This window comes from Anarrhichthys ocellatus, unplaced genomic scaffold (genome assembly GCF_004355925.1).
Source record: "Anarrhichthys ocellatus isolate YVR2014 unplaced genomic scaffold, GSC_Weel_1.0 scaffold3, whole genome shotgun sequence".
NCBI lineage: Eukaryota > Metazoa > Chordata > Actinopteri > Perciformes > Anarhichadidae > Anarrhichthys > Anarrhichthys ocellatus.
In genome coordinates this window covers 13,522,714-13,545,175 of record NW_022280033.1, presented here as the reverse complement: position 1 = coordinate 13,545,175, position 22,462 = coordinate 13,522,714, and the positions used below count along the sequence as shown (strand labels likewise).

The following is a 22,462-nucleotide window of genomic DNA, read 5'->3' as shown; positions in this document are numbered from 1 at the left end:
AAAGTAAGATGTTAGGCCTCCCGACAGTTTCCAACAGTCATAGTCAATATTTAGAGTTGCCAAATAAGCATTGGGTTCAACTCCTTCTAAACACAACTAACATGACACATATTACCATTTAAAAGGAGTAATCTGCAGTATGAACTTTAAGTGTAAATTGACATTTGTCAACTGTATATATATCGTTTTTTTCACTCTGTTTCAGAGGCCCAAATTCACATACAAAAAGGTGTGTGATTATACGTACATGACATATCAGCTATTGGAAAACTGTATTAATTCAAAGAGTAAAAAGACACGGGTCCGATCCCAGATCCAAGAAGCAAAACAAGAAAGAAGGAAGAAAACCCATTTAAACAGGGCCTCTTGAAAATATATAATTATGTGTCAATATTTAGAGTAATAAGATCTGGAACTTCTTTTAGTCCAGAGGTGTAGCTAGGAATGAGAGGCCCAGTTCGCAGGAGGGCAACGGTGGCCACTTTCCTCTGGAGAGACAGCGAGATCCTTCTTGTGGCACTGGCACCTCTGTGGCACTCTGTGGCACTCAGCGGCACTGAGCGGCACTCTGTGGCACTCAGCGGCACTCTCTGTGGCACTTCAGCGGCAGTCTGTGGCACTTCAGCGGCAAGCGTCAGCTGTGGCAGGCAAGCGGTACTAGTTTGGCACCCGTCAAGAAGCGGTGGAGCTGAGGGGGCGGAGACACATTTCCTGAGACATTTCCTGAGAACACACATCGTTGTTACAACAGGTCAGCTTCCGTAAATCAGTTTTATGATTTTAGTTGAGTCACCGGAGCCACCCGTTCTCTGTATGCATCCTTAGAGTAATTACGTTGTACTTTTTTGTTTCTCATTCATTTTATTTAAGTATGATTTTGCTGGTTTTGCAACAAAAGGGAACATAATACACTCTTTCGAAATTATTACTTTTATAGTCATTTACAACAATCGGCTAAAATAATGAAAATAAATCATCTGTTTTATTATCACTTAAAAGTATATATATAAAAAATTAAAAATTAAAATTAAAACCCATAAAATGTCCAATCCAAAAATACATGTCTGAAAATATCTTCACTCTTCCTCTGCTTATATGTATATGTATGTCAGTAGGTGCCACAAGCTGCCAGAGGGTGCCAGAGGGTGCCAGAGAGTGCCAGAGAGTGCCAGAGAGTGCCGCAGGGTGCCAGAGAGTGCCAGAGAGTGCCGCAGGGTGCCGCCAGCAGTCAGAGGAGTGTGCCCCCCTGGCCCGTGCACGTTTTGATAGTCTGTTTTGTGGTTTATTTGTTTTTTTCTTTTGAAGAGCGATGCAAAGTAAAACAGGTAGTCCGGAAGTAAGAATATGTCAAAATAAAAGTGAAGGTAATAGAATAACCGTATGCAAGAAAATGGTTTGTCTATGATGCAAGCACATACCAGGGTAACATTAGAAGAAAAATAAATAAATATAAATAAATAAACATGGGCTGATGGGAGTATGTTAACAATAGTTGACTACATGCGATTTAATATTCATTTATCCATGTACACAGCAAGAATCAAGATTTCGATTAATCTGTGGATTGTTTGATGCAATAGTTTGTAATATAGTTTAATTAAAGTCATTTTTGTGTGTGCAGAGTTGTTGCTATTTATTCTTCCACCGTATTGTGCTGCTGCTTGAGTGAACGCAGAGCATAGTGTTTACCATTTCTACCACTAGATGGCAGTATACATGTATTTAAACCATAGATTTTTTATATTTACCTGTCTTTGTTAATTGTGTTATTGATACAGATGTATTTAATGCAGGTTATGTCATTTGACATTTGATGTTGATGGTTAATTTGCAACCTAGTTGTATACATCATGTATTTACTTGTTATTTTTATGTAATAGAAAAGTGAGCATGTGTAGTTCATGAAGCAATAAATAATGACAATTGAAAAATAAAGAGACATTTGGTTCATTCTTTTCAAACACTAAGCCTAATTTACCTACTTCATTGATTTAATTGTCACACTTAAATCCTGAATTGACTGGTGAAACAGAGGAAGTTAAAAGGCCAAGATGAGAAGATATAATGTTGGTCAAATACTGTGGTCCAAATAAAATTACTTCAGTTTTATTACCATTGAGATATAGAAAGTTTGACTCTAGAATATTCAATAAATTCTTAATCCCTCTGACTGCTGGCGGCACCCTCTGGCACCCTCTGGCACCCTCTGGCAGCTTGTGGCACCTACTGACATACATATACATATAAGCAGAGGAAGAGTGAAGATATTTTCAGACATGTATTTTTGGATTGGACATTTTACGGGTTTTAATTTTAAATTTAAATTTTTTATATATATACTTTTAAGTGATAATAAAACGGATGATTTATTTTCATTATTTTAGCCGATTGTTGTAAATGACTGTAAAAGTAATAATTTATTATGTTCCCTTTTGTTGCAAAACCAGCAAAATCATACTTAAATAAAATGAATGAGAAACAAAAAAGTACAACGTACTTACTCTAAGGATGCATACAGAGAACGGGTGGCTCCGGTGACTCAACTAAAATCATAAAACTGATTTACGGAAGCTGACCTGTTGTAACAACTTGTGTTCTCAGGAAATGTCTCAGGAAATGTGGCTCCGCCCCCTCAGCTCCGCCGCTTCTTGACGGGTGCCGAACTAGTACCGCTCGCCTGCCACAGCTGACGCTTGCCGCTGAAGTGCCACAGACTGCCGCTGAGTGCCACAGACTGCCGCTGAAGTGCCACAGAGTGTCGCTGAGTGCCACAGACTGCCGCTGAAGTGCCACAGAGTGCCGCTGAAGTGCCACAGAGTGCCGCTGAGTGCCACAGACTGCCGCTGAGGTGCCAGTGCCACAAGAAGGATCTCGGCCCTGCACTTCCTCTGGTCCCACACAGGCCTGTGACAGTGGATGAAAATAGCCACCAGTGTTGGGCAGTAGCGGCACTACAAGTAGTGGCGTTACTTTTTTAAACTACATTTCTCAGTGGCATGGTGGTAGCGTCGCCTTTTATTGAATCAAATTGCTTTTCAGGAGCTTAACTTTTTTTTTTTTTTTATCAATCAAGTAGCACCGTAGCGTTCACACAAGCTACATTTTCCCCAAACATTGAAGCTCAAGCGCAGAGGAGCTCTTTAATGCAGTCTGACATAAAATGCTATAAATCAACGAGGAACGCCACCACCGTGCACGTGTGGCCGACAGAAGCACGTCCGAATGAGGGTGACATCACATACCAATCCTGAGGCTGACGCACACGACGTCTCTGTTACAGGGAATACAGTCACGCGAGCTTGTGTTTACTTGATGGAGAGATGGCAGAGGGTGAAGACCGAGAGGAATTGATCCAGAGGGAGTCGCCGTGGCCGTTGGCCTCCACGAACATACACCGTTTAATGTTACAATGCTAGTGTAGAACACTGTGCATTAGTTCAAGGCAAGTGGATTTTGATATGGGTAGTAAGGTGCAGGGTTGTCCATGGATGTAAGAATGAAGTCTGCATTGATTAATGAACTAGTATTATATTTTTTCTGCATTTTGTGAGGCAAAATGTATTGTCCAAAAGTTGCAATGCAATGCTTTCTGTAACATACTTTTAAATGAGAAATACTGTCAATAATAACAAAAATAATGTCCTGTGTCAACTACTGCACTAACTTATTGGCAAGTAATATTCTTCATCTTTTTTTAGATGATACACAGTTTAACTCTTCTTTTGAAAGAGCATTTAATGCGCCATAAACCTTCCCTCCACAGTTACTATTTATAAATACAGATACTCTTGCTTCAGCATCACAGTGGCTTTGCTTCCTCTGTGGGGATCAGTGGTTTGCAGAGAGTCAGAGTCCAGCCCCACATCAGGACTAGCTTGTTCCAAAAGGCAGAATGCCTAAATGCCAGCACATGTCATGGCGTGCCTTCTAACACTAGCACTGCAAGAACTGGAATCTGTGACTTGAAAAGAAAAACTGAAATATAATTTGTACTTATTACTTGTTATTATAGTTGCTCTGTTTAACAAAAGTATGACAGCTAACCTCTATTTTAGTGGCCTGAGGGGTTGCTATATGTGATATGTATATCATCGTGACTGTGGTAGGCCTACCAGAGCAAATGGCAGCCAGCAGCAACTTTTCAAAGCAGTAAAAAGGCAAACACAACCCTAAACCTCACAGAGCAGGAAATGGCTGCTGCATAACTCTGTGTTAGTTGAAGACTTCATGCTGCTGCAAGCTCGTTGTAAGCCAGTAATGTCAAAATAGCAAAGCCAAGTCTGTGAGAGCTCTGCCATCTACTGGTGGATTGTGGATACTGAATTGTGTTTGTGTTGTGTTAGATATGAAGTCTAAATCTGTTGCACTGTGGGGAGTGACACCATCCGCCAGTATGTATGAAGAGACATTTTCAAACTTCTATTGTGACTTTCTATCATTTCCGTAACTTTTAAAATCTGATCTATGCTAAATGATCCTCCTTGAGGAAACCCACCTTCATTAACCCATTCATTCAGATGTTGACAACTCATTTCACCAAACTTTTTCTTCTTGAAAATGAGATTAGGCCCTTCAGGTGGAGGAACCTGGTTACTTCCCTGTGCACCCATTTTGAGGCACAGTCAGTGTACACTTATACTTTAAACACAGTCGTCCCCACGTGTTATTGGATTTGTTTAGGGCACAATCAAAGTTAAGCTGTTACAGTCGTTAAAGTCTAAGTCTTTATTGCAGACAGATTTATCCTTACAGATTCAAAGTCTAAGTCTAATCTTTTTCTTTCCAGTCTCCTTACGGATTCTTCGTCTTAGGTTAAAGGACTTCAATGTTTAATGTCTACCTGTAAGATATTCAACCTTCAAGGTATTCAACGTGACTATCAAACACTCACCCTTTTTTCCCCATCCTCCTTTACTCAGCAATATTCTTCGAACACTCCTAAAAGTAGTATCCTATATTACCGTATCTACCCAACTTTTCACGAACAACAGCATTTATATGAGATGTCAACAAATATCCACACGCCTGTTAAATGCTAATATGAATATTGACAAAAAATATTCTATTTCCTAAATTAGTGCACTTTTAAATCCTAATTTGACTTTAATTAAACAAAAAACATGCCTTTTGATATATTTTACATATCTTAGTTCCTACACAATGAGCATAATTCAGAAACTAAATCATTAATATTCCCGAAATTCCAATTAACTAATATATACTCTTGTGGCTGTTACACCAAGAATTATATGAAATTGATACCACTCTCTATGTTTGTTTGGTAGACTGAATATGAAGCTACCACAGGCAGCAGGTGCGCTTTGCTCAGCATAAAGACTGGGAACAGGGGGAATAAATCTGCCTATCAGCCCCATCTAAAGCTCACTAATTAACACATTGTATGTCATTTGTTTAATCCATTCAAAACCCAAAGTGTAAAAATGATAAATTGTTTTTTTATGGAGGTTATTGTGATTTTGTGAATGTATTATTTTTACACTTTGGTTTTTGTACATTACTGTGAGGAACTTTTAATTGGTTATTTTAATACTGATGCAACTATATGACCTACATAAGTAAACCAGACCATCATCCATCTATTTCTATGTAGTTAATCTTCACTCTTCAGCGGGGCAGGCCCGTTAGGAGCCAACACCGACGCTGCCGGAGACCCAGCCTGTATTTCTGGGCCTGCTGGAGCACAGGGAGCCACGGGAGAACCAGAACCAGGACTGAGCGGGGAAGGATGTCAGACCGTGCTGCAGCAAAATGAGAGTTTTCGTTTAAAGACACTCTGGTGCTCAGAAACGTTTTTATCCACAGGGACTGCCAAAATCCATCCAAAGGCAAAGTTCTTCTTAGCTTGAAACAAATGAGATATAACGGGATAATAAGTGAGCTTTAGTGTTGCTGGATTTTGGTACCTGTTTTAAGTCTTTAGCTAAGCTAAACTAACTAGCAGCAGCTGGTGATAGCTTCATATTTACCGTACAGTCATGAGAGTTGTAGCATATTGCTCTTGTGTACCTCACTGCAAGAAAAAGTTTATTGCCAAAAATGCTGAACTATTAGTAAGCTACTTAAACATTCTCAGTGGACATACATACTGCATAAAATGGACATCTTATTTATTGATAACACTGAATGAACAGATTCTTATTTGTGGGACATCGTGGCTTTATTATGTTTTTGGATAGTCACACCCATAGAAAATAGTGTCCCTCAAGATCAATATCCGTTGATTAAGTTGCACACAAGAAACAAACTGTATAATATTGAGATATGATGATTCTTCAACCCCACGCTGGATTCTTCAACTGTTAGTAGTCAGACTCCTTTCTACAACATGGCCAGATTCAGCCACTGTGGATGAAAGCACAAGTCACTGTGTGGTCCACAAACCATTTCTTTATATGATTGTGTCATTATCACAGTTAGGCTCTTACCTCCATGAAACCAATTTCTATCTCACCAGACCCATTCTTGTCTAGGGTCTTGAAGACGTCTGTTTTAGATAAAAGAAAACATCGTAACTCGTATTATAATGTCTGCATGGCTGTAGGGTAAAAAAGTGGTCACAATGACAAAAACTCACTGAAGAGTGACTCCAAGCGGATCACGCAGCACACAAAGTTGTCAAAGTCAATGGTGAGGTTTTCGTCACTGTAGCGGGCCACAATTATCTGATGCAGAGGGCTGTTGAGAGAGAAACCTGCCAGAATGCAAAAATATGAGCTTCTAACTGCACATAATGAAAAACATGAAGACAAAGAAATTCACACACTTCACAATGTACACAACATTATATAAACAGTTCTCCTGTAAATGTTCTAAATATTAGATATGCTAATGCGGTTGTGATTATTCCATGTAAATGTCAGAGTTTATTCAAATCAATGCCGTATCCTCTACCCTCTAACTCCTTAGGGTAGAGGAAACGGACTGCAGAGAAATACATATTATTTTTCTCACCAATCTCCTCAACAGCCATCCGCATCTCAGATGCACTCATGAAGCCACTCTGGTCTGTGTCTTTCTCTTTGTACACATCCTAATGGAGAGCCCAACAAGTTAATGTGTGTGCTATCACCATTCTACCGATAAAGTATACACATGATACGTTAATGTCGATGTGAAGAAAAAAGGAACACACCAGGAACTTCTCAATCTTTGTCCACAGAATCTTAAATTCTACCAGCCCCAGCTTTCCGCTTCCATCTTTCTTTGCAGAGTACGTCAAGGAAAGTAGTAATAGAAGGAGAAATGTGTGGCAGGTTGTCGACCTCTATCAGACATGACCTTGCGTGTGGGTCATTAAGTAAACTTTAAATTCTAAATTCTAGTAGAGATCCAGAGATCCAAAGAAGTTCCCAAATGTGCCAGGCTCAATTTGGGGGAAATATGCATAAACACACATATCTCCATTTGATTAAAGGCAATGGAGACTTTGGATTGAATATTTCAGTCATCATATACATCACATCATGTAGCATCAATAAAACATTTAGAACATGCTTTACAGAAAATGCTGTCAGAAGGTGGCATACAACATTATTTTTACAGCCTTGAAGGGATAGTTTGACATTTTAGGAAATATGCTTTTCAACTTTCTTACTGAGAGTTAGATTGGAAAACAGGATGTTAAGAGGTTAATTTTGTGGATTTTTCTTGACATAACTTAAGATAGGAAGGAAGGATACGTCCAGCAGATTGACCATGTTGCGGCAGGTCGTCAGGCTAAACCCACTGGTTTTGATGTCCTGTCCTGAAAATGAAAAAACACACAGGGTAAATCGCTGCGCGGGTCAGGTGCACATAAATGCAAATACTTGACTGAAAGAAGAGAAAGAAATCATTTCTTACTCTTCACCACCACTCGGTTGAGGATTTTCCGCAGCTCGAATGCAGAAATCTCCACATCCTAAGAAGCATAATGACAAGGACATAACATTACAAGCAATGATTTGAGACCACAAGATAATGTATCTAATCTTTATTATATACTTACATGTCCAGCAAGCTGTCCAAACAGTCTCTTGAATCTGTCACTGATGTCATCTTCATCAATTACAATCTAGAGATGACAAAGGAATCTTTTTTTCCCTGCTTTGTTAAAAAAACATTCTTCAAAAGCATGTATATCAAAGGGATATGATTTTACCTGCTCAACATGGCAGTCTACCGGATCATCAATCTCTCTAGAAGCAGCGAGAAGTCATAGTTATCAGATCATTCTGAATGATTATCAGTATCATTTGTCATTATGAAATTGCAGTTATTTGTGAAAGGAACATACTGGAAAGCTGCCTGTTTCTCAGAGAACACCCGCACATAAAAGTCTCCGTTCTTGTTGGGCTCAAAGGTGGAGGGGATGATGAGGTATTCTCCTGGGGGAAGACAGAAGTGGTTGGACACTTCTCTCAGGTTGATGAAGGTCTCGGAGCGGGCTGCTGAACTGTTGCGCATGAAGAAGTTTTTCTTCAGGTGCACTTGCCTTTGGCCAGAGTACTGGAAAATGACACGCATGCAGTTCAGTCACACAAGGGCGCGCTATTCCTTCTCTCTGACTTACTATTTTTTTATGTTGTGTAATTAGAGAATTTTCAGGACTGACAATTGAACATTAATGAAACAATTTCTTTGAATACTCATTCTTAGTGAAAAACTAGTGCTGAGTCTTCATCTTTGTAAACATACCTCCTCAGGCAGCTGGAAAAAGACACACAAAAAAGATCAAATGTCAGAATAGATACAAATATTAAATACAATCACATACTTTCACAAGTATCATCACTTACATCTTAAAGGCAGCTCCTTACCTCGTATATGGCAAAGCCGATGGTCTCCGTGTCCTGCCCCATTTTCCTCATTTTCCGCCTGTTCTTCTGCATCAAGCCCACGATGAAGGTGCAGCCATCCTCACCATCATCAGGATCATCATCCACCTCTTCCAGCTTTATGACAAACTGAGGATTCATCCAGAAGGAATCTAGGAAGGCAAGCAAGGTTTAAAAATGGATATGTTGCCAGTAAAAGTATAGTGAATGTTTCTTCAGTCAATCCCCCCCAAAACAGGTATATTTCACGGCAAAATGAAAACAGCAAAAGTCATGCCTGTTCATAAAAATAGAGAGAGAGACGTCAATTCTCCGATTATACAACAGACCGATTTCTCTGCTTTCCCAGTCCTCAAAAATTTGAGGAAGAAAATATAATAATACAAAAATAGTAGACAGACTTGATAATTTCATAGAAAACACAATTTAACAGTGTGGCTTCAGAGCAAATAGGTCCACCTCAATGGCAGTGATGGAACTGACAGAAGAGATATTCACTGTAATGGACAACAAATAATATAATGTGTTGTGTTAAAGACTTGTACATCAATATATACAAATACATAATGTTGAATCTGATTTGTTTAAGGTTACTGTGGGGTTCCACAGGTTTCAGTGCTAGGCCCTATACTCTTTATACTGTATATACATGATATAAAGTGTAAAGGTTTGGAGAATGCAGTGGAAAAGGAATGTTGTTGTTAATAAGGACTGAAATAAATTACTACTACTACTATTATTTTATGACACATATACACCAGTGCTTGAGGGAAGATTGTGAAAACTGGTTATACTTGGAAAGTTTCTGCAGCCACCAGCTGAAACGCCCCTTCTCCAAGTTTCCTCAAACTCTGACTCTGCCCATTTCTTGAACTTATCGCCTGTGAGTGCATCAGGGGTGAGGTTGCAGATCTCAAGTTGAGAATATTGGCGCCGGAATTCGGAAAACGACATCCTGTGGACAAAACAGTATGAAGAAATTCAAAAAACAAAACAAATAGAAACTACCGCATCATTTGCCTAAATTGCTCTTTCCTTTCACTGGAGTATAAAACATATGAGAGTATTTCAGCACTGGGAACCCAGAAGAGGAAGAAACATAGTTTCAGAGAGGTTTACCAGAACTCCCCATCCTCACAACGGTTGGTCAGCCTCGCCCGGACAGCGTCACTCACATATCTCCACTCAGAAGACCTAGAAAAAAGTACCAATACATTGTTAGTTGGAAGTAGTTTGTGTGATAAAGTTAAAACATGGAAGACATGAACTACAGGCCTGCACCTAACTGAATGTCACACACTCTACACCTCAAACACAGCCCAGAGTGTAACAGCTTTTATTTAACCTCAGGATATACCAGCCATTCCACTGGGTGTGTATGTCTTTCTTTGTGTTACATGCTTGTCAGCAACACACACACACACACACACACACACACACACACACACACTTGTTATTGTGTTCCAAACAAAGGATGTAGACGTTTGAATTAGGCTGGGTCCTCTTATGAACAACACAAAAGGCGTATTTGGGATAGCCCATTTATGAGAAGTGGTTGAATGCAGTTCAGTTCAAAACTTGATTTAAAAATGTTGGTTGATCAGATAACAGTGTCACTTATGTGATAGACTGAGGACTAGGATTAAATGTATGTAGGTGGTGCCTAAATCCCCCTGTAGTCTTCAAGATTATCCCTCTGGTACCAAGGTCACAGATGTCTGAGGGTGGACAACCTGAAGGAAAGAGGTTGGGATATTGGTGGGATTTGTGTCAGGGATTGGTTGGAGGTGCACTTAGTTTATGGGTGTCAACTTTGTTTTTAAAGGGACTAAGAACAAAGTGACTAAATGTGAATGCCTCCTCTTCTAGGAGCCTTGTGGGTGGAGTTGGTTCATTCATCTGGTCTGGCTGCAATACTATACAAACTGGTTTCAGTCAGGCAGTGTTTCTCTCTCCCTGGCTTCCACCCTGTTTAGTGCTATTTATTTCATCATGGAGCCGAGCCCAGCTGACATTGGACAAAAGCTATGTTGAGATATTCCACTGGTTAGGTGAAAGACTTGCTAGAACTGCTAATGGTGCTAGATTTAAAGGGATCACCACAGTCATAAGGCTTCCTCGTCTGCGAACCGTGGTTATCTGGACTAAATGTCAGGGAATTTTCTGATAATGTGTGGACATATAGAGGGCTCATCGACCAACCTATGTCAGCACCCCTATAGCCACGTGTTGCTAACAAGGGCTAAAAACTAGAGAAGTACTCTGGTGAGGCTGCCAATGATAACTACTTGAGATAATATGAGCATATTCATACTCACTTGTCACTCCAGGCTCCATTCCACTCCACCTGACCCCATGGGTTTCTAATCCTGATCAGCTGCTCCCTGTCTCCTCTGTACTCCACCTGACAACAGAATAAGTTGTCAATTACTCTCAACCAGAAGAAACACACAAAAGGGACACCTTAAAAAAAATATAAATGTAATAAAAGGGGTAAAACTATCAAATATATCAAATTGTAAAATATATTACAGCATAAGCCACTGCAGCTTCACTTGTTCCTGGACATAGACACAAACATTTCCTCACCTGCTCCGCTCCTGTCACCGAATAGGCATGGCCCTTCACCAACTTGCGATAGGTGACGGCTTCTGAGTCAGACGCGCTGGTAATCTGGGATAGAGAGGAAAAGCTTGTGAGGTACAAACAACCAGATATTGCCAACAACCTGAGTGTGCAACAATAAGCTCAAACAAACATCAATGGAGCATCCCAGAAGGGAGCCTCTGTCCAGGGCCTTCTTAATGATTTTGAAGAGGTGGGGATTTGCGTCCCTCAGTTTATGCCTCTCAGCAATGCCTCCTGTGAAGTCCTCGAATCCCTCAGTGGTGCTGCCTCCGGAAAGAGCCTCGTAGCATCCATTTATTCTAAAGAGAAATGGAGTTTGTGGATTACTATACCAGAAAAAAAAAGGTACTGAAATAGACAGAAAGGTATCCAGATGCCCCATTCCTCCATACTTGGCATAGGCCTTCTCCAACAGCGCGCTCCAAAACTCTGAACCCTCCGCTGAGTGAACAAACAGCAGCTCTCCATCTTTGGTGGGCAAGCGGTCGTCAACCACCACATCCACCCAGTCACCGAACTGCCAGAACTGAGAGCCACAGAGGGGACACGATCAGTCAAATGGAACCTCAATCAAGCTCTAAAAGAAAGAAACTGTGGTGTGTGTGTGTGTGTGTGTGTGTGTGTGTGTGTGTGTGTGTGTCAAGCACCTCAAAGTGAAAGATGCCAGCATAGTTGTCCTCAAAGCTTTGGTCATGGGGGACAACGCGAGACAGAACCTGTTTGCTGAGAGTCAAGGAGGCGATGGCTGCCAGGAGCCAGCAGTCACCTGAACACAAGTTAACGATGTTGATAAAGGGAACTCCTGTGTAAAATCTCATGTAACCTCCAGAGGATTTAAAATTGTCACATGTTGGTTTCATATCGGGGCGGCTGTCGCTCAGGAGTTAGAGCGGTTGTCCACGAGTCCAAAGCTAGTTCGATCCCTGGCCCCTACAGTCTACATGTTGAAGTGTCCTTGGACAGGATACTGAACCCCAGATATGCTTGTGAATGTTTATCGCTCCTGATGAGCAGGTGGCCCCTGGTATGGAAGCTTCTTCCACCAGTGAGTGAATGCTGACTTGTGTTGTAAAAGCACTTTGAGTGGTCGCTAGGACTAGAAAAGTGCGATATAATTACAGATAATTTACCGTTGCAACCTGACACATCGCCAAAACATATTAGGTATGCAGTTTGTTTGCACACACACACCTCTGTTGTGAAAATTGTCTGGTCTCTCTTTGCTTATTAGCTGTAAACAACCCAGTCTCACCCACACATGAATGCTTCTTGCCAGACTGGGTGTGGACAGAACTGAAGAAGTTGAATGACTGACAGCTGATGTCAGTGCACAGGAATTCACTTGGAGTTATAAGGTTTGGATTTTATTTCAGTGTCATGGTTACAAAAGAAATACAGTTTCCAGAGATTAAAACTAAGCACGCAAATAAGCAGTAAGAGACATACTGTAGGCGGTTTACTTTATTCACATCTGCTAACTACAGTCTAAGATAAGCATGCAAAATCATTCATTCAAATAGTTGAAGATGCTCAATGTGTTCTTTGTAAAATACAGTAAATATCTAATTTTGCCATCAACATGTATTTGAATGTAATTCGATCGGAAAGTAAGGTAATGTTATTAGAGTAGGTAAGTTTTAAAGGTAAAAAATGCAGACATTGTTGGAGGAATGTATGAATGTGCGTGTGTTTGTGTGTGTCTCACCAAGTGCTCCTTGACAAATGTCCGTCCTGGTTGCATTCGCAACTATGAATTGTGGATTGGAACACAATTCCTGAAGGAAAAACAAGAGTAAACATTTTGTCAAATTGTAATGCTTCCTCACATCAAATTTTTTTTTCTTGTGCTCTAATAATACACCCATCCTCATCTGGTTGAATATGTTTTGCTGGATATGAGAATTACTCATAAATACTGTATAAAGGGAACAAGTTTACGTTACCAAACAGTAAGAAGTATCTATTATTTGTCAAGAGTGGGTGACTTCTCATATGGAAAAGAGGATATGACAAAAAATATCCCTTCTCAACGATGCTCATAGGGATGATTGTAATAATTGAATCTTTTGGCATATGTTTCCATCTACTTATTGTACCCACCTTGGGTCTTTTCCAGGTGATGCCTCGTACTTTGTGGGAATTTGGTCCAAGTTCATTATATCCTAAGGATGAGGGCAGAGCCTCAAAGCTGTCATCCTGAAACAGCTGTCCTCTCTCCAGACAGCTTCTCCTCAGCGATTCAAAGTCCTGGTTGAGGTATTTCACCGCATGAGAGTTGGATCCTATCCCGCTCGATTTTTCTCGATTGTGCTGAAGTTTAACTGCAATGCCGGACATTTTCAAAGATTTTAAGTCTTTATGTGTACGACTGTCTCCCAGAGTGTGTCTGTGCGGTTAGACAGGCTCTGTATTGTATGTGCAGCTCAACTGTCTCCACACCCTTTATTGTTCATACCAGACAGCCTACTCTTGCTCTGCCTCCCCTGTTTCATCCAGCCTACTCTACAGCTGGCTTTGGTTGATGGATGATCGGTCCAGTGTGGTCCATAAGTGAAACTTATGCTGCTCGCCAAAAAATTTTGATCAGTGGAATTGTATATCGATGATATTTTTTAGAACACCACAGTGAAAATAAACTTCATCTGATATAGCTCGGAGTAAGACTACTTTAACCATTTGAATTTGTCGGATATGTGCAAGATTTTATAAAAGTCCAGAGGCCATAGTTTCATAGTTTCTTTATTTTCGATCATTTGACAGAAGTTTTGGCATTAAAATCACTGCACCAAAAATCTAAGAAAGGAGCTATTTCAAATAAATGGAATAACACATGTGAGTGATGCAACATATCGCCATGTATATGTCCAGCAAATATCATTTAAATGTATAAATATATTTTAGACCTTTTTGAGCATTTGGAACATGTGAATATGAAATGTCTTTTACATTGGATTTACTTAATTTGTGACAATAAAGAATAAAAATTGTGTGAATGAAATAAATGTATAGTTAATCTTCCTGCAGTTATCAAGAGAGGGTCCTTCCTTGCCTTGTCCCCAGAGTCAGTAGATCGCCAGGCACAGCCACTGTAAGAGGAAACATAATTATATAAGGAGTTGTGTAATCCAGAAGTGCCGACAAAACCAGCAGCTTTTTGTTTGTCTCTCACACACATGCTGAATATCCAGCTCCATCTTCCCTGTGCCAGCTTTCTCCAGAGCCTTAAAGATTTCTGGTTGAGAGACAGAAATATAAATTCAGGTAATGTGAACATGCCTACAGATAAATATGAGAAATACTTGTTGTGTTTGTTGACACTTACTGAAGAGCATTTCCAGTTTAATGAGACAGCCTACAAAACTGTCAAAGTCTATGGCATACTGAGCATCGGCATAGCGATTGACAATGGACTGCAACACAAAAACGTTGACTTGGAAGCCTGGGGAAGAAAAATAGCCGTCACTTATCATCGTCTCCTGTTAGCATGTCAGATCAGTTTCATAGAGGTGTATTATTTCTGATCCTGGTGAAGGATAGTTTTGAAACGTTATCAGATATTAGCAGGGTGATAATAGAAGAGTTAATTAAGTTACACAGCCTCGCCCACTTCTTTTGTTTCTGCAGTGAAGTCTACAGTACATGAACAAAATCTATGCGCAGGGAGGGAGTCCTCTAACTGGCTTTTCAAGTCTGCCACACACACACACACACACACACACACACACACACACACACACACACACACTCACACACACCAGCTGGGACAACATGCTGCTATTTGTTCCTGCAGGGCTCAGTGGTCAGTAATGTGTTTTATAAAGCCATATATTTTTAATACATGTCTCATAACTTGGTAAACATGTATGTCAACTACAGTGGCCCACTCTGTTCAAAGATAACTAAAGCCTGCAGGCAATATATCTAAAAAGCTCATTTCGATATGTATCAGGAAAGCAAACATTATTACTGAATTTCAAGCCATAAAACGATACTTGCAGTGGATGTTAGTTTTGCATCGAGGCATTTCAGAAGAGGTGAGGCAATAATAAAATGGGAATCATTTGCCTTTTGATTTGTACATGACATGGCTGTCATAATTTAAAACCATGTGTCAGTGTTAGTTTAATGCAGATATTTGATGGTTTTTATTGTATGAGATTCCTCACGTGATGATGTTTGTTACCTGCTGCAGTGGTTGCACCTCTCATCTCGTGGGAGCTCATGGTGCCAGAGTTGTCTTTGTCAAAATGTTTGAAGATCTCCTATATGACCCAGGCAAACATGTGTTGTGTTACCAGATACATACCTTAATTCCAACATGGCCAACGCTCATTTCAAACCGCATAAATCAAAGCTTACCAGGTATTTCTGGATTTTGCTCCACAGCAAGTGGAACTCCATCAATCCCAACATGGCACTTTCATCTTTCTGAGGAATGCTAAGGTTTATAAAAAGCTCATCCTGAATTATTAATTTAACTTATTGTTCACATATTCCATAGTTATAATGCACCCAGATCCCAAAAGGGAGGACAATGCAATGCTTAAATAGGATACATCCAGCAGACTGACAATAAGGCGACCTGTCTGAAGACTGAAGCCATCTGTCTTAATATCAGACCCTGCAAAAAAGTGACAAAACATAGCTAGTTGCAACTTGAAAGTAAAAGAGGCCAAACGTCAATATATGTCAGAGTTCAATGTACTCACGATGAGAGACAACGTGGTTCAGAATTGTCACCAGTTCAAAGACCGAAACCTCCATGTCCTGTTTGAAAAATGCACATTATAACTTGTTTTTAACTTTGTAATCCAATTTTTGATTTTACTTACAATCAGTTCTCATGTTGCTCCACCTACATTGCCAGCAATCTGCCTGAAGAGCTTCTTGAATTGAGGATCCACATCGCTCTCAGACACTTCCTCCTGGGAGAGGGAGACACAGATAAGTCTAGTCACTAATGCCAAATAGAAGCAAATTTTAGGCCTTTTCGTAGATATCGGTGAATGATAAATGTAACACACTGTATGTTAAACATGAAGCAATAAGCATTTAAAAAATAATTGTGACATATTTCCTTCAATCTCAGTTCTAAATTGGAAATAAAAGAATGTCTTAAAAAAGGGACTAACCATTTATCAATGCATGCAAGAGCAGCTTATTATTATTCTGTGGGTTGCCTTACCTCCTCTATTTCAGCTTTGATGTCCACCTGCATTGGACTGAAAAGATAAAAAAAATGCAACGCTTGAGCACACTCTCTCCACAATACCCTATAGATGTCAGTCGATCTTTAAGTTACTGTAATACAGATACCTGGTTGCGGCCTGTTTCTCTGAGAACACCCTGAGAATAAAGCTGCCCTTCTTGTGAGGATCGAAGGTCGAGGGAACTATCACATATTCTCCTGGAGGAAGTTTGAAGCGGTCGCACACTTCCCGCACGTTGATGAATCTGCTGCTCATAGCCACAGCTCTCTGTCGCAGCAGGACGTCTGGACCTAGGTGAACATTGCTGCAGCCTTTGTACTGGAGATTAACAGGAGAAAATGTTGTTTATTACTGGAACGTCACACAGCTACCCAGAAATGCAGAATGCAATCGAGAAACCCTTGTGACACACTTGTGTTTATTTTGCACGCAAGGGATCGATGCCGGCACGTGACAGTACAAATACAGACCTGGTCTGGGACCTGTAAAAAGGAAACAGACAGAAGAAGTATTTCAGAAAATCAGGTAAAATACAGAGCACTAATTTCATATAATATATATTACATTATTCATAGACACCTCATAAATGGCAAAGCCAATGGGTTCAAGGTTGCGCTTGAGCCTCTTCTGCCGTCGTCCATCCTTTTGCATCAGCCCAACCAGTAAGGTGCACCCATCCTCACCATCCAGAGGATCATCATCCACATTCTCCAGACGCACCACAAACTGAGGGTTGGATGAGAATGTGGCTGGAACACACAAAAGTATAATCCTTTACATGACGGAGTGTAACGGAAGTTGTAGCTCAAACATACACATGGTTTCTTTTATACCTGGGTTATTGCGGCAGCCGCCAGCAGTGGATCCGACCCTCCACATCCCTTCGTACTGGTAGTTGTTCCAGTGGCCCACATCATCACTCATGAGCGTGTCTGGGCTCAGGTTACAGATCTCCAGATTGGAGAACTGCTTGATGAAGTCTGAATAGGACATCCTGAGTAGAGGAACACTTTTCTCAATAAAGAACGTTGTGTTCTGAGCCTTTATAGTTCCTTCGGTGTTGTAGGACATTATCAATCCATATTCCAGCATCAACAAAATATCTACAATACTATGTTTATTGACATGTAAAGGAAAGGTTAAAGACAATGGATTTACCAGAATTCTCCATTGTCAGCCACATGGTACAACTTTGATTTCTCATCTTCACTGACGTGCCTCCATTCACTGGATCTAATTGGGATTTAACATGCTTTTAGGAAAATCCTAGAAGTAAACAATGGTAGCTAATGGTTAATGGATCTAGAATGTAATTTTTTACCCATCACTCCAAGGCCCAGTCCACTCCACCTGACCCCATGGGTTCCTGATGCGGACCAGCTGAATCGGCCTGCCTCGAAAATGAACCTGGGAGAGAGAGCAACAACAGTGGGAAACATAATTTGCATGCAGTAAAAATAGCTTATTGATGACAGTTTAGATAAATTGTATACCTCCTCTGCACCAGTGACTGAGTATGCATGTCCCTTGACAAGTTTCAGAGCTGTAACTGCCTCTGAATCATTGGCACTGGTGATCTGAAAACACCAAGAACAAACACTTAGATCATGTCAGTACTGTTGGCGTGTTTGCTTGCAGGTCAGCATGCAAATCAGTATGAAAATAAGACTTACATCTATAGAGCAACCCAGCAGTGAACCCAGGCTCAGGGCCCTTTGCATGATGTGGAAAAGCTGCGTTGGAGCTTTGTCTAAGGTGTATCCTTCTGCAATCCCTCCTGTGAAGTCCTCAAAACCCTCAATAGTGTTTCCTCCTGACAGGGCCTCATAGCAGCCATTCACCCTGTCAGACGCAGAGGGATGTGGACAGATTTGACCAACTATATATTTATAAATTTTGACTGCATTAACATTTCAATGAAGCAAAGGATACAAGGGGAACAATCTGTACTTGGCGTAGGCCTTCTCCATCAGTGCGCTCCAAAACTCTGAGCCCTCCGCTGAATGAACAAACAGAAGCTTTCCATCTCTGGTGGGTAAACGGTCATCGACCACCACATCCACCCAGTCACCAAACTGCCAGAACTGAGAAGAAAAATATTCACATCAGAAAACTCCATTTCAAATACATTTACGACTCATGCAAGGCAAGGCGATGCGAGGCAAGGCAAGTTTATTTGTATAGCATATTTCAACATCAAGGCAATTCAAAGTGCTTCACATAAAACCATTAAAAGCATCAAAACATACGGCAAAAGAAAAGGAGATTTAAAAACAATTAAAAACAGTCATTAAAACACTAAAAAGCAGTGTAAGATTGTTAATTGTGTAATTGTCTTGATCTGGCTGTTCAGGTTGAGGTCTGAATCCATAACTACACTTAGATTTCTGGCTTGGTTTATGCAAGACAAATGTGTGATTCTTGGATAATGTTGTTTTGTGCTCTGCGTGTCACACTGCATGCAATAACGGCTTTAAAATTGGCATCAAACACAAATGTAGATATTGACACAAAGCGTTTGTCGTGAAGCACTGGGGCGCTGTTTGTTGTATTAGTTCAAATTTGCTGGATCTTTATTTATGCAGCTCTACTCAACTTTTAACTGTTGGTGGTGCTGGAAGGACTGTTACAAGATACAGTCTTTTACATATGGTGAAGTGTTGATCAGCTTTGCAGGTGAACAAGTAGAACATGTTTGTAGCATTGACTCATTTATTGCGATTGAGATTCGATGGATCAGATGGATCTTTGTATTTTGCTGTACTTTAGTATTTTGGATTGCCCTACACCAGTGTACAAGTTTCCATTAGAGAAAGTCATCGTTCTATGGTCGGACATGGCAAGAAAAAAAACAATGAAAGAAAGAAGAAAAAGGAAAAGAAAGCAAAAAACCTGGAAGGTCAGAGTTATTGGTCATATGAGAAAGGCCTTGGTCTGACCTGGAAGCGAAATATCCCTGCATAACCGTCGGTGAAACTCTGTCCATGGGGCACCACGCGAGCCAGGATCCGCTGGTCAAGAGTCAGAGAGGCTATAGCAGCCAGAAGCCAGCAGTCACCTGTACATTAAGAACAGAGACATGGTCTTAGATTGAGCAATATGTGGCATTCATGTTGCTTACAGCAACAGTGATGTAAACAGCATGTGCCATCAAACCACGTCTGTCATAATTCCCTCTTACAGGCTTAGTGGGCAGAATGGGTGGAGGGTTCGGTCCAGGGATGTTTGTAGTTCCCTTCTAAAACCAAAGCACCCCATCATTCATCCATCTGTCCATCTGTTCATTAAAAGTCATTCATCCATCCTCTTTCCCCTCACTTACCTAGAGCTCCTTGGCAAATGTCTGTCCTCGTTGCCCCACCATCAATGAACTTTGGCTTTGAGCACAGCTCCTATAAAGAGCACCAGACAATCACAAAAAGTTAAACATGAACCTTGGATTGTCCTGTATCACACTGCTGAGATGGTAGAAGAAAAAAACATTTAGTGAGTCTTGCTCTGATCCAACAAGTTACGGCTCCTTTTTTTAATATAGTGTTTTCTACTATTCCTTCCGCAATCCTTGATTTAAAAAGAAGAAATTTATGCAATTCAGTAAAAGAAATAGTTACAATAGTCTCTGACACATCACTGACAAATATTTTAGTGTAAATAGTAGTAGTATTTCATTGCTGTCTGCTTCTTCTCAGTGGATTCTTACCATTGGCCTTTTCCAAACAACACCCCTGGTTTTGGATGAGTATGGTCCCAGCTCATTGTAGCCCAGCGATTTGTGCTCAGCTGGAAAGCAGTTGTCCTCAAACAGGCGTCCACTCTCCAGACACTGCTGGCGCAGAGTGTCATAATCCTGCTTGGAGTACTTCACCGCTTTCTGGTTCGTGCCAATGCCTTCTTCTCTCTTCTTCTGATGGGCCAGTCGATCTGCCGTGGATGTCATCCTCGCCTCTCAAGTGTATGTAGACTCCCTGGATGATGATTTCCCTCTTTGTGAGTTGTGTTGTCTTGTGAGCTGACCTTCCCCCAGCTGAGGACAATCCAGACGGGCCTTTGTCCCATCCTCCTTTATAGCTCCCACAGGTGAGGGGAGGTTTGGCTGGGATCACAAACAGACAGCAGCAACCCTAAGCAAATCTGCTGTGGCCACAGAAGAAATACAAACAAGGACACGCCTAAAGGCAAATTGAAGCTCCACTGTCATTGCCTCATTTTGAATGTGTGTGTGTGTGTGTGTGTGTGTGTGTGTGTGAGGTGGGCAATGTATTTATTGTCTCTGACTTACTGATGGGTACATACCAAAAGTAGAGGACATAAACACATAGCTTGATTTATAGCATCGAAGTGATCAAAAAAATAAAAGAAAAAGGTTCAGGTGTTATTGGAAGGGATTAAAGGTAGTGCTTACCGCTGAGAGTTGTGAAAGGGAAGCTTAAACACATGGAATCAAGCAAGTGTCATGTTGAGCAAGAATAAGAATGGGATGTAAATGACATTGCAACACTGAGCCTGGGGGGCTTCTGCCAGGTCCAGTCTGCTTTGAAACACATGCACTGTGCTCTCATATCATCCTCATATCCTTATTCTGTACTTACATCCTCTATGCTGAGTACAGACAAAGCTGATCCTCAGTCAAACAGTTTATCGGTGGCTGATCAACTGGTTTATTCGGAGCTACACTGCTGTTTCAGCTGCTGAAATCAACACTGTTTGTTCTGTAAGCCTCAGAAGCACCACATATCAAGGATATGAACACAAGGTAGTTAACGGTAGTGAATCCACCCTTGTTTAGATTACCTCAGAATGGAAAACAGAAAAGACCATCAGCAGTGCTGGAGGTGCAGAGTGGCTGCTTCTGATCCAGCGCGGAGGTAAACGCGATGAGCTGCACAAGCAGTGTGTGTTACTGCTCAAGCAAAGAAGACAGATCAACAGCAGAAATAAAATTGTCTCTGACTTACACAATCTTATATAGACACAAAAACAGAATACTTTCTGCAGACTAACTGGACTTTTCTCGATTTCCAAGCTGATATTGATGCTTCTGTACCAGACATGAGCCATATTTCCAAGAGCCAACCTTCCACACCCAATGGACATAATGGAGTACCCTCCTGGATAACAATTCTGAGGTTATCCACACTGCCTATTGTGGGAAGCTGGAGCGAGGGTAGGTCGTAAACCAATGAATGCTGTGTGCACACAACCTTGTTTGTAAACATTGACATGACAAATGAGTGCCAATTATAACCCCTCCTCTTTTCACGAGACACACAAAAGGGACATTAGTTGTTTCATTCATACAAGTACACATTTAATTGAAAATGTAGGCCAAGCACAAAAAAATAAAAATAAAACAATTCTTCTTGACGTTCTTGTTTATTGATGTTTTGAGGCAGTTTGCTGACATACTGAACAACAACTGCTGGTAGTCAGTGACGGATCAGCATTGAGAACATCAGTAACACTGTAATGAAAGCTTATGATGAGTTGTAATGTCGTAAAAGCCATTACAAACAGCCTTCTATCATGATTTATATCTGTCTGCTTCACTATTGCTATACTGTAATGCCAGTATTGATAGAGTGCATGGTTACAGGTCTTATGTGGCATTACAAATGATTAATTATGCATTTACTGTTGCTTTTTACTTTTGTCGATTGCATTCACGCTTCAAAAATCCTAAAAGTGGTGTTCATTTGTGAAGAGTATTTTGCTGAACGTGTAAGTAGCATAAACATTTGTTTGCCACAGAGCTTATTTTCTGCAATAATCCTAAATCAAACGGAAGAA

At 40.7% G+C, this 22,462-nt stretch overlaps 2 protein-coding genes across 2 annotated transcripts; both read right to left on the bottom strand.

Moving 5' to 3' along the window:
• Positions 1–6,339: 6,339 nt before the first annotated feature.
• On the bottom strand, positions 6,340–13,846 carry LOC116399760 (calpain-2 catalytic subunit-like). Its single transcript, XM_031877153.1, has 21 exons — positions 13,566–13,846; positions 13,171–13,240; positions 12,113–12,231; positions 11,858–11,991; positions 11,596–11,764; positions 11,427–11,510; positions 11,156–11,241; positions 9,957–10,031; positions 9,632–9,792; positions 8,820–8,989; positions 8,698–8,709; positions 8,297–8,508; positions 8,162–8,198; positions 8,009–8,074; positions 7,864–7,921; positions 7,701–7,765; positions 7,154–7,222; positions 6,973–7,051; positions 6,596–6,712; positions 6,447–6,505; positions 6,340–6,363 (listed from the first exon to the last, which is right to left on the bottom strand). The coding sequence occupies exons 1-21, from the start codon at positions 13,800–13,802 to the stop codon at positions 6,340–6,342; spliced, it is 2,103 nt and encodes a 700-aa protein (XP_031733013.1). The 5' UTR covers positions 13,803–13,846.
• Positions 13,847–14,208: 362 nt separating this feature from the next.
• LOC116399751 (calpain-2 catalytic subunit-like) lies at positions 14,209–20,684 on the bottom strand. The gene is made up of 21 exons (XM_031877140.1): positions 20,376–20,684; positions 19,998–20,067; positions 19,615–19,733; positions 18,626–18,759; positions 18,349–18,517; positions 18,169–18,252; positions 17,997–18,082; positions 17,834–17,908; positions 17,509–17,669; positions 17,255–17,424; positions 17,146–17,157; positions 16,782–16,993; positions 16,651–16,687; positions 16,325–16,390; positions 16,175–16,232; positions 16,022–16,086; positions 15,825–15,893; positions 15,649–15,727; positions 14,788–14,904; positions 14,639–14,697; positions 14,209–14,551 (listed from the first exon to the last, which is right to left on the bottom strand). Exons 1-21 carry the CDS (start codon positions 20,610–20,612, stop codon positions 14,528–14,530), a joined length of 2,103 nt encoding a protein of 700 aa, XP_031733000.1. The 5' UTR covers positions 20,613–20,684; the 3' UTR covers positions 14,209–14,527.
• Between the last annotated feature and the right edge of the window lie 1,778 nt (positions 20,685–22,462).

What these genes read in the sequence shown, in the direction of transcription:
- LOC116399760 (XM_031877153.1), bottom strand. Translation starts at nt 13,802, where the DNA reads ATGTCCGGCATTGCAGTTAAACTTCAGCACAATCGAGAAAAATCGAGC. An exon ending in TTGGACAGCTTGCTGGACAT is followed by an intron (nt 7,922 to 8,008) that starts GTAAGTATATAA and finishes TATGCTTCTTAG; the next exon opens with GATGTGGAGATTTCTGCATT. An exon ending in GATGGCTGTTGAGGAGATTG is followed by an intron (nt 6,713 to 6,972) that starts GTGAGAAAAATA and finishes GCATTCTGGCAG; the next exon opens with GTTTCTCTCTCAACAGCCCT.
- LOC116399751 (XM_031877140.1), bottom strand. Translation starts at nt 20,612, where the DNA reads ATGACATCCACGGCAGATCGACTGGCCCATCAGAAGAAGAGAGAAGAA. An exon ending in TTATTGTCAGTCTGCTGGAT is followed by an intron (nt 15,894 to 16,021) that starts GTATCCTATTTA and finishes AGCATTCCTCAG; the next exon opens with AAAGATGAAAGTGCCATGTT. An exon ending in GCAAAATCCAGAAATACCTG is followed by an intron (nt 15,728 to 15,824) that starts GTAAGCTTTGAT and finishes TGGGTCATATAG; the next exon opens with GAGATCTTCAAACATTTTGA.